Source organism: Rhinoderma darwinii, chromosome 1 (genome assembly GCF_050947455.1).
Source record: "Rhinoderma darwinii isolate aRhiDar2 chromosome 1, aRhiDar2.hap1, whole genome shotgun sequence".
In the NCBI taxonomy this organism is placed as follows: Eukaryota; Metazoa; Chordata; class Amphibia; order Anura; family Rhinodermatidae; genus Rhinoderma; species Rhinoderma darwinii.
Window position 1 is genome coordinate 289,740,786 of NC_134687.1, and position 15,619 is coordinate 289,756,404.

At 45.5% G+C, this 15,619-nt stretch overlaps 1 protein-coding gene across 1 annotated transcript in view; it reads right to left on the bottom strand.

The window, feature by feature from the left end:
- The window catches only part of SLC5A5 (solute carrier family 5 member 5), a 77,469-nt gene that overhangs the window by 23,091 nt on the left and 38,759 nt on the right, over window positions 1-15,619 (bottom strand). Inside the window, exons 8-9 of the mRNA XM_075850920.1 lie at window positions 13,564-13,652; window positions 13,357-13,469 (exon numbers count right to left, since the gene is read on the bottom strand). Coding sequence (XP_075707035.1) covers window positions 13,357-13,469; window positions 13,564-13,652 — 202 coding nt within the window. The remainder of the gene's footprint in view (window positions 1-13,356; window positions 13,470-13,563; window positions 13,653-15,619) is intronic.

Here is a 15,619-nt window from a genome sequence, read left to right on the forward strand (position 1 = left end):
GTAAACTCCTGGATGTCAGATTGGACTTTTCCTCTGCCTATCACCCCCAGTCCAATGGGCAAGTTGAGAGGATCAACCAGATCATGGAAAATTATCTCCGCCATTTCATCTCTTCTCAGCGCGATAACTGGGTACAGCTTCTACCATGGGCCGAATTTTCTTACAACAACCACACAAGTGAGTCCACCACTTCCTCTCCATTTCACATCATCTACAGTCAACATCCCAGAGTCCCCCCTGTGTCGACTTCATCCCAGGTTCCCGCTGCTGACTGCATATGGGGACTTCCTGCAAATCTGGCAACAGACCCGGTCCTCTATTTTGCTGGCAGTAGATCGCATGAAGCGAAAGGCAGATACTAAGAGAAGAGAGCCGCCTCAGTATCTTCCGGGGACTAAAGTCTGGCTGTCCTCTCGGAACATTCGCTTGAAGATGCCCTCATACAAGTTCGCTCCCAGGTTCCTTGGACGAGGTCCTGCAGCAGATCAACCCTGTCGCCTACAAGCTTCGGCTGCCTCCTACCCTCAGGATTCCCAACTCCTTCCATGTCTCCCTCCTGAAGCCTGTGATCCTAAACCGCTATTCCAAGACTCCCAGCCCTGCGGTTGCTCCCAGCGGCTCCTTGGACATCTTTGAGGTAAAGGAGATCTTGGACACCAAGAGAGTGAGAGGAAAGACCTTGTATTTGGAGGATTGGAGGTGTTTGGTCCCGAAGAGAGGTCCTGGGAGCCAGAGGAGAACCTCAATGCCCCTACTCTTCTAAAGAAGTTTCTCTCTCGCTCCGGTCCCAAGAAGAGGGGGCGTAAGAGGGGGGATACTGTAATGTCCGTGGCTGCGGGATGTCAGCTCCAGCCTCCCGCTGACAGCCGCAGCCACGAGTCGGCAAGCGCTGGCCCCAGCCTCCTCCTCAGGAGACGCCAGCGCTTGCATCCACTCACCTCCGCCGAAGCCCGCAGGGTGCTCGTCCCCGCTCTTAAAGGGGCAGCGCGCGCACCGGACATCTTGAACGACCTTTGACCCGTGAGTACCCTGGGCTATAAGAGGGGTCCAGCCCCCTAGTTCGATGCCTGAGCGTTGTTAGTTTTCCCAGTCTGTCTTGCAAATGGTCCCTTAGTGTTTCCCGTTCCTGTTGTTACCCGTACCTTGTTCCCTGTTCCTGTTTCCCGTGCTTTTCCCTATTATCTAGTCTTACTACGTCCTGTGTCATCTGCCACGTCCAGAGGAATCTGCCACGTCCTGTGTCATCTGCCACGTCCGGAGGAATCCGCTACTTTCTGTGTCATCTGCCACGTCCGGAGGAATCGGCCACGTCCTGTGTCATCTGCCACGTCCGGAGGAATCCGCCACGTCCTGTGTCATCTGCCACGTCCGGAGGAATACGCCTCATCCGGAGGAATCCACCACGTCCTGTGTTATCTGCCAAATCCGGAGGAATCCGCCACGTCTGGCGCAACTTGCGGCTCCTGTGTCATCCGCCAAGTTTGGCGCCATCTGCTGCACCCATCTCATCTGTGTCAGAGCTGCGGCCACCATCTGGACTATTCAGGTACCCTTGTGCGGGACATTGTATTTCTGGGGTGTCCTGTTGTTTGGCCAGCTGCCTCCCCGCTGCGGCGGTACGGCCTAGTGGGTCCACTAACCCGCTTCGTGACACTTGCCCTGGACGGCGTCATGTAAATGCATCCCTTACCTCCCTCCGTGGCCGTCATCCTTGATGTGTGGCTACAGTCACTAGAGGGCACGCGCGCTGACTCGTCCTGTCTTAAAGGGCCAGCGCGAGCCTTTATTCCTAATACTTCCTATTTAAGGTTCCTCCTTCCTTGCATCCATGCTTGTTCAACCAAGTTCCCCGTGAGTTTCCCTGTGCCCTGGTTCCCTGTTTCCGTCCCTTCTGCCTTTTGTCTGGATTTCCCGTTGCTGACCTCTGCCTGAACTTGACTATCCTTGCCTGCCACCTTCCTTGACCTATTGCTTCCATACCTGTTACGACGCCTGCCGCCTGCCCTAACCTATTGCTGCCATACCCGTTACGCCGCCTGCCGCCTATCCTGACTTCTGCCTATCCATCCGACCGCCTCTACCCGCTGTGCCAAGCGTTGCCTGGGTTCCAATCACCATCTCCCAGACGACACCGAGGAGCCACGAACAAACCCGTGAGAACCGTTATAGGTTGAACAAGCCATGGGTCCCCTTGACACAGCCCTGCCTGATATGGCAGATATGGCTCAGGAGCTTTCCAGACAATGAGTCCGCCAAGATCAGCTGTTTCCGCTACTGCAGAATGTGTCCACTCGTTTGAACGAACTAGCGCCTCCGGCGCCTCCAATACCACCACCACCACCGTAAGCTCCTGTCTACAATCCTGGACTATATTTACCTACGCCTGCCCGCTATGAGGGAGACCCAAAGACCTGCAGGGGATTTGTTAACCAATGCACCATCCACTTTGAAGTCATGGTGCATCATTTTTCCTCAGACCGGGCTAAGGTGGCCTATATCCTGTCCCTACTATCTGGTGAAGCGCTGGCTTGGGCATCGCCCTTGTGGGAGAAAAACAAACCCATCATGAACAACATTCAGAACTTTCTCTCCACGTTTAAAAGGGTGTTTGAAGAACCGGTCGAGCCTCTTCTGCAGCTTCCACTCTACTCAAGCTCCGGCAACGTACCTCCACTGTAGCCAAATACGCCATTCAATTTCGCACCCTGGCTACTGAACTCCAGTGTAATAATGAGGCTTTGGTATCTACCTTCTGGGAGGGTCTGGCGGGCCGAATCAAGGATGAACTTGCTGGCCGAAACCTTCCACTGTCCTTGGATGACTTGATTACTCTTGCTAATCGTATAGATATACGTTTCCGTGAGAGACAACAAGAATCTGCTCGAGGCAATCGGACATCCCGGTTGGCACCAACCTTCCAAAGACCTCTTCTGGCCACATCTTCCTCTCGGTCGGACGAACCCATGCGTGTGGAGGGAACAAGACTCACGCCTGAGGAGCGCCAGAATAGACACAATTGAATTTATGTTTGTATTGTGGTGGTAAAACGCACTTCCTCAGAGACTGTCCAGTGAGGCCGGAAAACTCCAACGCCTAGGGCAAGTAGGAGAGGCTACCCTAGGTGGAATACCTTCCTCTCAGAAGATGACCATACCAGCAAAGCTGTCCTTTGCAGGAACCACTTTCTGCGTTCAAGCCTTACTAGATTCCGGATCCGCTGGGAATTTTCTGTGCCAGTCCTTCGTAAATCGCTACCAAATCCCATTGCAAAAACTAACCAAAACGTTGTCAAATGCTTCTGTAGATGGGAGGCTTCTACAGGAAACTGTCTATCTTGTCACCGAGCCCATTCTCCTGTTAACAGGGGCACTGCACCAGGAACGTATCTCCTTCTATGTTTTAAAGAACTCTCTGAACCCTTTGCTTCTAGGTCTACCGTTGTTGCAGAAGCACTCTCCAGTTATTGACTGGACTGGAGGTCAAATTACCCGCTGGAGTGACTTCTGTCACCAACATTGTCTACAATCTATTCGCCCACCCATGCCTCAGCCTACAGAACCTAACTCAGTAGGGCTTCCTACTCCATACAAAAGCTTCTCGGATGTCTTCTGTAAACAACAAGCTGAATCGCTGCCTCCTCACAGGCCATACGACTGTGCCATAGACCTGGTCCCCAACGCCACGCCTCCAAAAGGTAGAGTCTACCCTTTGTCCTTGCCCGAGATGGAGGCCATGTCTCGGTATATCCAAGAAAATCTGGAGAGAGGATTCATCCGCAAGTTCTCCTCTCCTGCTGGCGCAGGGGTTTTCTTTGTGGTAAAAAAAGACGGCTCCCTGCGTCCTTGTATTGTTTACCGTGGATTGAATAATATCACGTTAAAGAACAAGTACCCATTACCATTGATCTCAGAACTCTTTGACTGCCTACAGGAGGAGAAAATCTTCACCAAACTAGACCTTTGTGGAGATTATAACCTCATCCGCATCCGCGAGGGAGACGAATGGAAAACCGCCTTCAACACTCGTAATGGGCGCTTTGAATACCTCGTCATGCCCTTTGAACTTTGTAATGCTCCTGCGGTTTTCCAGGCTTGTTAATTACATTTTTCAAGATTTGTTGTACAGCTGTGTGGTGGTATACCTAGATGACATTTTAATCTTTTCTCCCAATATTCAAACTCATCGTGTGCATGTGCGCCAAGTGTTACAGCATCTGCATGCGAACACTCTGTTTGCCAAGCTAGAGAAATGCCTCTTCGAGAAAACCAGCCTGCCTTTCCTGGGGTATGTAATTTCCGGCCAGGGACTTCAAATGGATCCAGCCAAGCTATCTTCTATTCTCAACTGGCCTCGTCCACAAGGACTCAAAGCGGTCCAACGCCTGCTGGGATTTGCAAATTATTACCACCAGTTTATTCCTCATTTCTCCTCTATGACAGCCCCTATTTCTGCTCTGACCAAAAAAGGGTTTAATGCAAAAGACTGGACCACGGAGGCTGAATCTGCATTCCAAGCTCTTAAAGTTGCCTTCTCTTCTGCTTCAGTCCTACATAGACCGGATTCCACCAAACCCTTTGTTCTGGAGGTCGATGCTTCATCTGTGGGAGTCGGAGCTATCCTTTCACAAAAGACTTGTAGAGGGAGACTGGTGGCCTGCGTTTTTTTCTCCAAATCGTTCACATCCGCTGAAAAAAATTATGGAATTGGAGATAAAGAACTTTTAGCTATTAAATTGGCCCTGGAGGATTGGAGACATTTGCTTGAGGGTGCACGGCATCCCATCATCATTTACACAGATCATAAGAACCTCCTAAACTTACAGACTGCTCAACACCTAAACTCTCGTCAAGCTCGGTGGGCATTATTCTTCTCCAGATTCGATTTTCAGCTTCACTACAGACCCGCTGGAAAGAATACCAAGGCTGACTCTTTATCTCGCTGTTTTGACCCCACAGACCAAGAGCCCAGCCCATTGTTTATTATAGATCCTAAACGTATTGTGATCGCTACTCCAGCTGAAGTGGTACACATTCCCAGAGGAAAGACCTACGTACCCCCTAAACAAAGGGATTGTGTTCTTCGTTGGGGTCATGCCTCCAGGGTTTCTGGGCACCCTGGCATAAAAAAGACTCTCAATTTTATTGCCCGTCATTACTGGTGGCCTTCCATGTCCCAAGACACTAAAGACTTTGTTTCAGCCTGCTCCACCTGCTCTTAAAATAAAGTCTCCCATTCAAGACCTGCTGGCCTTTTGCACCCTCTGCCCGTGCCTGACTCTCCCTGTTCGCACATTGCCATGGACTTCTTCACCGACCTGCCTAGTTCTGCTGGGTGTACGGTGATCTGGGTTGTAGTGGATCGCTTTTCCAAGATGACGCACTTCGTACCTCTCTCAGGCCTTCCGTCATCTTCCCGACTGGCAACGCTGTTTATCAAGCACATCTTTCGCCTGCATCGTCTTCCTAAGCATATTGTTTCTGACAGAGGAGTTCAGTTCACATCCAAGTTCTGGAGAGCCTTGTGCAAACTGCTGGAGGTCAAACTAGATTCCTCTTCCACGTACCATCCTCAATCCAATGGTCAAGTAGAGCGGATAAACCAAATACTTGAAAGTTTCCTCAGGAATTTCGTGTCTCCGCGACAAGACGACTGGGCAGGTCTGCTTCCATGGGCCGAATTTGCCTACAACAACCATACGGGGGAATCTACCCGCTCTTCTCCCTTATTCTTGGTGTATGGTCAGCACCCAGGAATTCCCCTACCAGTCTCTGTGCCTTCTGAGGTTCCAGCTGCTAACACGGTCCACCGCGACTTTGTACGGATTTGGCAGAAGGCCAAGGACTCCATCCACAAAGCCGTAGCCAGGTTTAAGAGAGACGCGGATAAAAGACGCAGGATACCGCCGCAGCTGCTTTCTGGGAATAAAGTCTGGCTGTCCACCCGGTACATACGTCTGAAGACCCCTTGTTACAAGCTAGCTCCTTGGTTTCTGGGTCCCTATGAAATAAAATAAAAAATCAATCCAGTAACTTTCAGACTTCGCCTTCCTCAGTCTCTGAAAATCTCTAACTCCTTCCACATTTCTCTGCTGAAACCCACTATACTCAACCGTTTTTCAAAGAAAATTCCTGTCCATCCTGCGCCAGCGGCTGAATCCTGGATGTAAAAGGATCATGGGGGAGATTATTGTACCTAGTGGACTGGAAAGATTATGGTCCTGAGGAGAGATCATGGGAGCCCGTGGAGAATATCAATGCCCCAGCTCTCATCAAGGACTTTGAGCGATGGTTTCCAAGCAAGCCTAAAAAGAGGGGGTGTAAAGGGGGGTACTGTAATGGCTGCCACGCCGTTCCCTGCCTTCCCCATGGCCTCTGCTCCGGTTCCAGCGTCCTCCATTTCCACATGCTCATGCCGAGCTCCACTTACCCGATCCGGATGCTCTGCTGGCCCTGGACGACGTCAGGTAAGTGCATCCCTTACCTCCCTCCACGGCCCAATCTTCGATGTGCGGCTGCAGTCACTAGAGGGCACGCGCGCTGACTCGTCCTGTCTTAAAGGGCCAGCGCGCGCCTTAATTCCTAAGACTTCCTATTTAAGGTTCCTCCTTCCTTGCATCCATGCTTTCTTCAACCAAGTTCCCCGTGAGTTTCCCTGTGCCCTGGTTCCCTGTTTGGGTCCCTTCTGCCTTTTGTCTGGATTTCCCGTTGCTGACCTCTGCCTGAACTTGACTATCCTTGCCTGCCGCCTGCCTTGACCTATTGCTTTCATACCCATTACGGCGCCTGCCGCCTGCCCTAACCTATTGCTGCCATACCCGTTATGATGTCTGCTGCCTGTCCTGACTTCTGCCAATCCATCCAACCACCTCTACCCGCTGTGTTCCAAGCACCATCTCCCAGACGACACCGAGGATCCATGAACAAACCGGTGAGAACCGTTATATTGCCCTTGAAGTGCACTAGGGATTGACCTATGGCTACATGTTTGTGGGGGATGTATACCTGGGAAAATGTAAGATTATAGTGGTCTATAATAGCCCGAATATTAACCCCTTAGTGACCACTAATACACCTTTTCACGGCGGTCACTAAGGGGCCTTAGACTAGGCCGCCGCCTTTTCACTACATCCTAGTCTAAGTCCTGCACGGGTGTCCCATGCAGGAAGGAGTGGGTGCTCGGTTTTCTGATGGACGCCAGGCTCCTGCTTCAATAGCGACCGCAGCATTTAAGTCATTTACAGAGGGAGGGAGGTGCCTCTGTCACCCATTGGCGGCCCGCAAATGCAATTGCAGGCCTCCGATGGGGTGACATGGCAGCCATGGGCCTAACAAAGGCCCACAGGCCTACCCTGGCTATGTGCCTACTAGGTCGTACCAGAGACACATCCTAATAGATTGCCTGTCAGTTTTTCTAAGTATACCAAAGCATTATATCTGCGATCTAAAGATCGCATAGTGAAGTCCCCTAGTGGGACTAATAAAACTAAGTAATACATGTGAAATAAAAATTAGTAATAAAGTTTACAGTTAAAAAAAAAAAACAACTATTTTTTCCATTAAAAAATGGTTTGATGTAGTAAAAGTGTAAAAAGGAAATAAAAGTACACATACATGGTATCACCGCGACCCTAATGACCCAAACAATAAAGTTAACATGTAATTTAAAATGCAAGGTGAACACTGTAAAAAACACAAACGCAAAAATCTATGGCGGAATTGCTTTTTTTTTCATTGCCCCCCAAAAAGTCATAATAAAAGTTAATTAATAAGCCCCATGTACCTCCAAAAAGTACCAATGAAAACTATGTCTCACAAAAGTACCAATGAAAACAAGCTCACATATAAGTAAATTGTCAGAAAAATAAAAAAATGATGGCTCTTGGAAAGCGACGATGCAGTAGTAGTAAAACATAAAAAACCTTTACATATGTGGTATCGTCGTAATCGTACTGACCCATAAAATAAATGTAATATGTTATTTATGCCGCACGGTAAACGGCGTCAATATAAAACGCACAATGGCGGAATTGCTGTTTTTTTTTCTATTCCCCCCCAAAAAAAGTTAATAAAAGTTAATCCAAAAATTATATGTACCCCAAAACGGTACCATTAAAAATTACAACGAATCCCGCAAAAAAATACCTTATACAGCTATGTCGACAGAAAATAAAAAAGTTAAAGCTCTTAAAATGCAACGATGGAAAAATGAAAAAAATTGCTATATCGTTAACCCCTTCCCACTCCTTGATGTACTATTAGGTCATGGTAAGTGCATCATTCACGCTCCATGACCTAATAGTACGTCACATGAGGATCGGCCATTTCGTCCTCCCGACACATACAGGAGCTGTGATATCTACAGCCCGCTACAAGGTTTGTCTGTTCACATACCCTTACTGTTTTGGGTGGTATAACCCTTAAGTCTTACAAGTAGATGCATTTAAATTCCGAAAAATGCTATTTTTTTTTCAAGCTCTCTCTAAATTTTGGTGTTTTTAACAATTAAACACTGAATATATCGACCAAATTTTACCACAAACATAAAGCCCAATGTCTCACGAGAAAACAATCTCAGAATCGCTTGGATAGGTTTAAGCATTCCAAAGTTATTACCACATAAAGTGAAATATGTCAGATTTGAAAATGGGCTCTGAGCCTTAAGGCCAAAACAAGGCTGCGTCCTTAAGGGGTTAAGGCCTAAAATAGGCTTGTCACTATGGGGTTAAATAAGCAATCATATGCAGGTCATTAGGGAGTGTGCAATGTGCCTTGTTATTATAATGCAGAAATTTTAGCAGCCCTGGGCATAATGTTGCAGTACAGTGGAGTGTAATATAAAAGGTCATTACTCCAATATGACCTTATTGTGGGCCTTTTTATTATTCTTTTATTGAGGAGTAGACCCCAAAATGTTTTCATCTCTACTGAGCTGATGGGAGTCCACTGACGGGGCCTTGCGTAATATCAGTTGGGGTTGGCAGCTAAAAACTGCTGGGCATAAGTATTGGTTTGCTCCACTGTCATTTCTATTAATTCTTCTTCTAAAAAAAGATGAAAGAAATCCACTTCCTTGAACCCTGCAGTGTTCACACGAATTCCCTCACTGGCTGTAAAGTCTGGCACTTGGGATGCAAAATTACTAGCGGAGGTCCAGCTAGTGTCACTTGGAGCACTGATGGGACAATTCGTCACTTGACGGATCAGATGAAGAAGATGACAGCAGAAAATGCACTTCTCCACTGTCAGAGTCTGACTCTGAATTTAAGATAGGAAATGCCTCCTCGGCTCTGTACACCTGTTCAGACATTTTTATAATTTAACTATGAGGCTAATTTGTAACGTAAATTATTTCTGTATCTTTTTATTTAACATTTTTTTTGTACTTTTTATCTAACCTACCCTAGTCTAACTAAGCTACGCTAAAACTCGAGCGCTAACCCTGACAAATCCTTCCAATCAGAACTGGAAGTATGTCGATGATATATAAAGCTGTCATTTGAACTTGAAGTATATATGACCTATACAGCTGATTTTTATCTAATCTATATATCTGGACTATGTACTTCTATAGCTCTGTAACGATGTCGTTTGTTCGGGTGAACGTGAACCTGATTTGGAAGCACATAAACTATATATTTTGTTCGGGTAAACATCAAATGCTGCAACTCTGTATTTTGCCCAGTTGAACTTGGACTTGGAAAACAAAAACAAAAAACACTGTATCTATGTGTTTTATTCAGGTCAACTTGAACCTGAATAGAAAGCACAGAAAAATATCTATTTTGTTTGTGTGAACTCGAAAAGCTGCAACTATATAGTTTGTCCAGGTGAACTTGAACCTGAAACGGGAGCAATACCATTTATTTTTTTAGAACTACCAGCAATACCATTTATTAGAACTTGAACTGGAAGCACAGAAACGGTGCGGTTTGTTTGCGTGGACTTGAACTTGAATCAGAACAGCCATCTATTTGCCCTGGTAGCCTTGCACTTGAAGCTTCGACCTCTTCTCTCTCACATATGAGAGGAACGGAGCTGGAGAGACAGCCTCTTGACAGTTCTCATTGTGATTGGTCTGCTCGTAGATACGGACCAATCACAATGATCACAACAGCTGATTCGTCCCTGGCCAGCAAGAGACACTTATTGTCCGGGGCTGTCAGCAGTTTTTGTTAAAGTGCATCCGCACAATTTAGTGCGGGAGCAGTTTAACTGAATCACGTGCATGTACAGCGGAATGTGTGCATGTACGTGATTATGTGGCAAGGGTTTAAGCAAATGAATATACGTGAATCTGGAGCAACTGTTTGATGATAAATTATCCACGACACATGCAACACTTTGAAACACAAAAATGAACTGCTCTGAAGCTGCAATGACCCATAATACAACCCTCCATGTAAACAAAGTAAAACTCTTTGTTAATGTAATGCATAAATATACGTTAATACGTTGACCGATACCATTTTCATTTACTATACCTATTGTAATAGCTGTTGACTTGTGTTACAAATGTATAATTCTAATACAAGACTTTTACTTCCATGCACATGAGCACCTAGCTACTGTACACTGAATGGTCACTTTATTAGAGATACCAATCTAATAGCGTGCTGAGCCTTATTTAGTCTTCTGAGCTGTAGCAATTTGTCATGGCATACATTCCACTAGGTGTTGAGATTTTTCTGTAGGAATTTTGGCCCATGCAGACTGAATAGCTTCTCGCAGTTGCTGCTAAAGTGTCCTTCTGCCATAGGGAAAACTGCTACCATGAAAAGATGAACTTGGTCGACCACAACTCTTAGGTAAGCCCTACTGTTCAATCATCCATCCACAGGTATCAGAGGTCCCAGAATGTGCCAAACATTCCCCACACCATTACTCCACCTCCACCAGCCTGAACGGTTGCACCTGACAGGAAGGATTCATCGATTCCTGCTGCTTGCCCCAAATTCTGACTCTTCCATCAGCATGGTGAGAAATCTGGATTCATCAGACCAGGCGATGTTTTTCCAGTGCTCGGTGATCCAATATTTGCGCTCTTTTGCCTACTGTAAGGTTTGCTATTCTGTTTTCCTTAGACTGCAATGGTTCTCTAACTGGTCCGTCTGCTGTTATATTTCATCCGTTATAAGGAACGACAAATTGTGTTTTCAGACACACTAGTTGGAGCACCAGCGTTGTATTCACTGCAGTTTGCTTGACTGTACACAGCCTCTTCATCAGAACAAATCTTGACATCCTCCTCTGACCCCTTTCTTCAACGAGTTGTTTTCGTCCACAGGATCCCGTTTGTCTGGATGTATTTTACCCAATCACACCATTCTCGGTATACTCTTGACAACATTGCACAGGAAAACCCCACAACGTTGGCAGTTTTTTAAATAAACTGAAGGTTTTATATTTAAACTGATCCACGGAAAACTCAGTCACTTGATTTTATGCTGCACTCCGGGGTCAATGCAATTTGTGTACAGGGTAGTTCCAGTTATAAAAGGGCAGGTGTCTCTAATAATGAAGCCATTCAGTGTGTATGAAGATGCTCATTAAAGGGGTATTCCCATCTTAGAAATGTATGGCATATCCACAGGATCTGCCATTAATGTCTGATAGGTACGGGTCCTAGCTCTGGGACCAACATCCATATCAAGAATGGTGGTCATCTGACCCCCATTTCTTATGGCAGGGAATACTGGAAAAGGGTAGCCCCGTTGTACGGGAGTTTCGGATTCTGTTGTACGGGAGTTACGGAAACAGCCGAGCAAGCGCTGCTCAGCTGTTTTCATAACTCCCATTGAACTGAATGGAGCGAGCCACACGTATGCCCCAGTTACAAGGGAAATCAGCCCTGTTATAGTGAATTTTGTCACTATTAGGGCTGTGCTGTTAGACCAAGTAGCAGCCTCCTACAACTGACATCCCGGCAATCATGTAACCAGTCACATGATCACGAGACCAATAGCTGCTGCTTGTTGTCTCTATTCTATACATTTTGATGCTGTGTTCGTGAGTACGAAGAAGACAAAAGCAGTAAAAAACACTTCTGTCTTCTCTCCAGGGTGCCTGGCAGTCTCTGAAAGATTCACCATCACGGTAAGTCACATGTCAATAATATATGGCAGCTGATCATTATTAATTGTTATTGCCGATGATTACGTATAAGTCTTAGGCCCCATGCAGACGACCGTGTTCAGTCCGTGCTATACAGTCCACATGTCGGCCGCATGTCCCGGACCAAGCACAGTGCAGGGAGCCGGACTCTTAGTATCATACTTATCTATGACGCTAGGTGTCACTGCCTGTCCATGGAACTACTGTCCATACTGAAAACATGATTACAGTACGGGACAGATTTCCCGCCAAGAGGCAGTGACACCGAGCGTCATAGATAAGTATGATGCTAGGAGCCCGGCTCCCTGCACTGTGTTCGGTCCGGGACATGTGGTCGACATGCGGACTGTATATCACGGACCGAACACGGTCGTGTGCATGGGGACTTAATATTTACAAATATTGTGTATGTACAAAAATTTTTAATTAACCCCTATATAATAACACACATCTTTGATATATTTTGATAAATGAATACACTGTTTGAACTAACATGTTAATTACACTTATTGGTACTGGTACCTTTATATGCTTGTCTATGTCACATTTCTTGAGAAAGGCTCCATTGAGTGAGCTAAAATGTTGCGGAGGTGAAGAAATCCACTCACTTTTTCACTAATTTTACCAGAGTGCTGGATTTTTTCCTTTTTTATATTTCGTTATATTTAGTTGGATATTGGATAAGTATTGAAGGGCTTGCGCCCGGGCTATCTTTAAAGAATCACAGTGCTGCTTTCTTTTTATTTTTTTTTGTATATATGTATGTATGTATGTGTATATATATATATATATGTATATAATTTATTTTAAATTAAAAAATGTTTAGTCCCGTTAAGGGACTTTTTTTTTTACCTACATTGCTGCCTGTCGATGTGCAATGGAAAGGCGACCTACTAGAACATACCCAGTTATGCTCTAGCAGGCAATAGCACTAGACAGTGCCAGGGCACAATGGCAGTACCCTAGCAAAAAGAATGCAGAGGCAGCGATCATTGTCGAAACAAAACCACCTCCCCAATTGACTGCACCGTGTTTGCTATTAATTTTGAAGTTGAAGGAGTAAAAGGACCGTTTCTGCAGCCCCGAAGCAAGTCCTCTATCATATACATGTATGTGGGGATGCAGTAATATACGACTCCCCGCCCCCACGTACATCTTGCAGAATTTCAATTGGGCCTGTTGGGCAAGCACTGCATAAGATATTTCCAAAGTTTCTGAAACAGAAGACACACAATAAGATACTCACACAGTCCCTTTGAAACCCTTATTAACTTTTTCATTGAAATATTTGGCATTCTTGGCTTAATGAGGTCTTCAACCGTCACTGCAGCCATAGCGTTGATGCTTGTAGATGCTGTGCTGTAGGAATATATAAAATGAATAAGATGAAGGAAAAGATTGCTTACCCTATACTGTAGAAAATGTGAATGTATATTTTGATGAGTCACTGTACCTGAGTGTCCCACTGTATGCACAGGCAAGGAAAAGACCTGGTACACCTGGATACTGTTCAAATATCTCCAACACCAGGTATGGAATGTACTAGAAGAAAACAGTAAGTAATTGGCTGGGCTTTTCTAGATCGAAATCCCTGGTATTGCCAATATTAAGGTAACTTGGTATTTTCCACTTGAATATGTTGTCAGTTTAACAATATCACCTAAATAAGTATTTCCCTTAAAGGGGTTGTCCTCTTTTAATTTTTTTAAATGTATTTGTTTATAAAATAGGAGATCCTACTGTTTTCTAGTATACATGTATTAGAAATTCTGCTTACATTGCTTTTTTACACCAGTGTAATAGGCCTCCGTATTTTCACAGTAGAATGGTATAGCCCACAGATTAGTCTGTGTAAAGCATTCATAGGCTAACTGAATAGGTCTAAACATGGCGTCAGTAATGTAACCCCCTCCCCCCACACACAGAGTTGGTCTTAGGCTAGAGAGCGCCCTGTGCAGGATTGTTTTCGTGCCCCCTACCATATTACATACCATCCACATAAATAATGCCACCATATGTCCTTCACATAAATAAAGCAGTATATACTGTACATATAAATAATGCTCTATACATAAATAATACTCTATACATAAATAATAACTCTATAAAATGTAAACATAAATAATACCGCCATATAATGTACACATTAACAATACTGTAACTGTACATATAAATAATACCTCCATATCATGTATATATATATATATATATATATATATATATATATATATATATATATATATGTTTGGCAAGGACGTGGTGTCCAAGGCACAGTTAGCTCCACCCACAGCCCGACATGCAAGAAGCCTGTGAGGAAGGGGATGTGAGTACTCAGTCTGTATGTTTGTGCCTCTATTTGTCTGTGTGTCTCTGTGTTTGTGTGTGTATAAGTTTCAGTATGGGTGTCTTTGTGTCTTTGTGTGTGTGTATTTGTGTGTGTGCATCTACTACATCATCTGTACTCAGAGTTATCACTATGTGTTATCTGTGATGTTACATATGACTGCAGGTAAAATCTACATTATCTGTACTCAGAGAGTTATCACTGTGTGTTATCTGTGGTGTTACATAGGACTGCAGGTAACAGCTACTACATTATCTGTAGTCATAGAGTTATCACTGTGTTGTTTGTGGTATTACATAGAACTGCAGGTAACATATACTACATTATCTGTACTCAGAGAGTTATCACTGTGTTATCTGTTGTCTTACATAGGACTGCAGGTAAGGCCTCACATCTGCGTTGGGGTCCCGTTCTGATGTTCCGTCTGAGCTTTCCGACAGAACGGGACCCTAAAAAGACACAAAATGACACAAACGGGGACCAGAGGTTTCTGTTTCCATCACCATTGATTTAAATGCTGACGGACCCGGTGCCCATGGTTTCCGTTTGTCTCTGTTGTGCACCGGACCCGTCGTTTTGCCGGAAGCAATAGCGTAGTCGACTATGCTATTGCTTCCGGCAAAACGACGGGTCCTGTGCACAACTGAGACAAACGGAAACCATGGGCAACGGATCCGCCATCTGGTTTCCGTCGGTGTCAGTTTGTGTTTGTTCAGGTTCCGGTTCTGACGGAAAGCTCAGACGGAAAGTCAGAACGGGACCCCAACGCAGATGTGAACGAGGCCTTACATAACTACATTATCTGTACTCAGAGAGTTATCACTGTGTTATCTATGGTGTTACATAGTACTGCAGGTAAGATCTACATTATCTGTACTCAGAGAGTTATCACTGTGTTATCTGTGGTCTTACATAGGACTGCAGGCAACTGTAACGTCTATGGCCGCGGACCGTCGTCCTGACTTACCCTCTGACGGCTGCGGCCATGGCCTCCTGGGAGATGCCGCACTCACTTCCGGGTTTGGACACTGTCTCCCGCAGGGTGAGCGCCCGCGCGTGCTCGGCCTTAAAGGCCCAGTACGTGCACATTTGCAGAATAGCTGCAATTAGCCCAGAATGCCTCTGGACTATAAAATTAGCTCTGCCCTCTCAATCATTGCCTGAG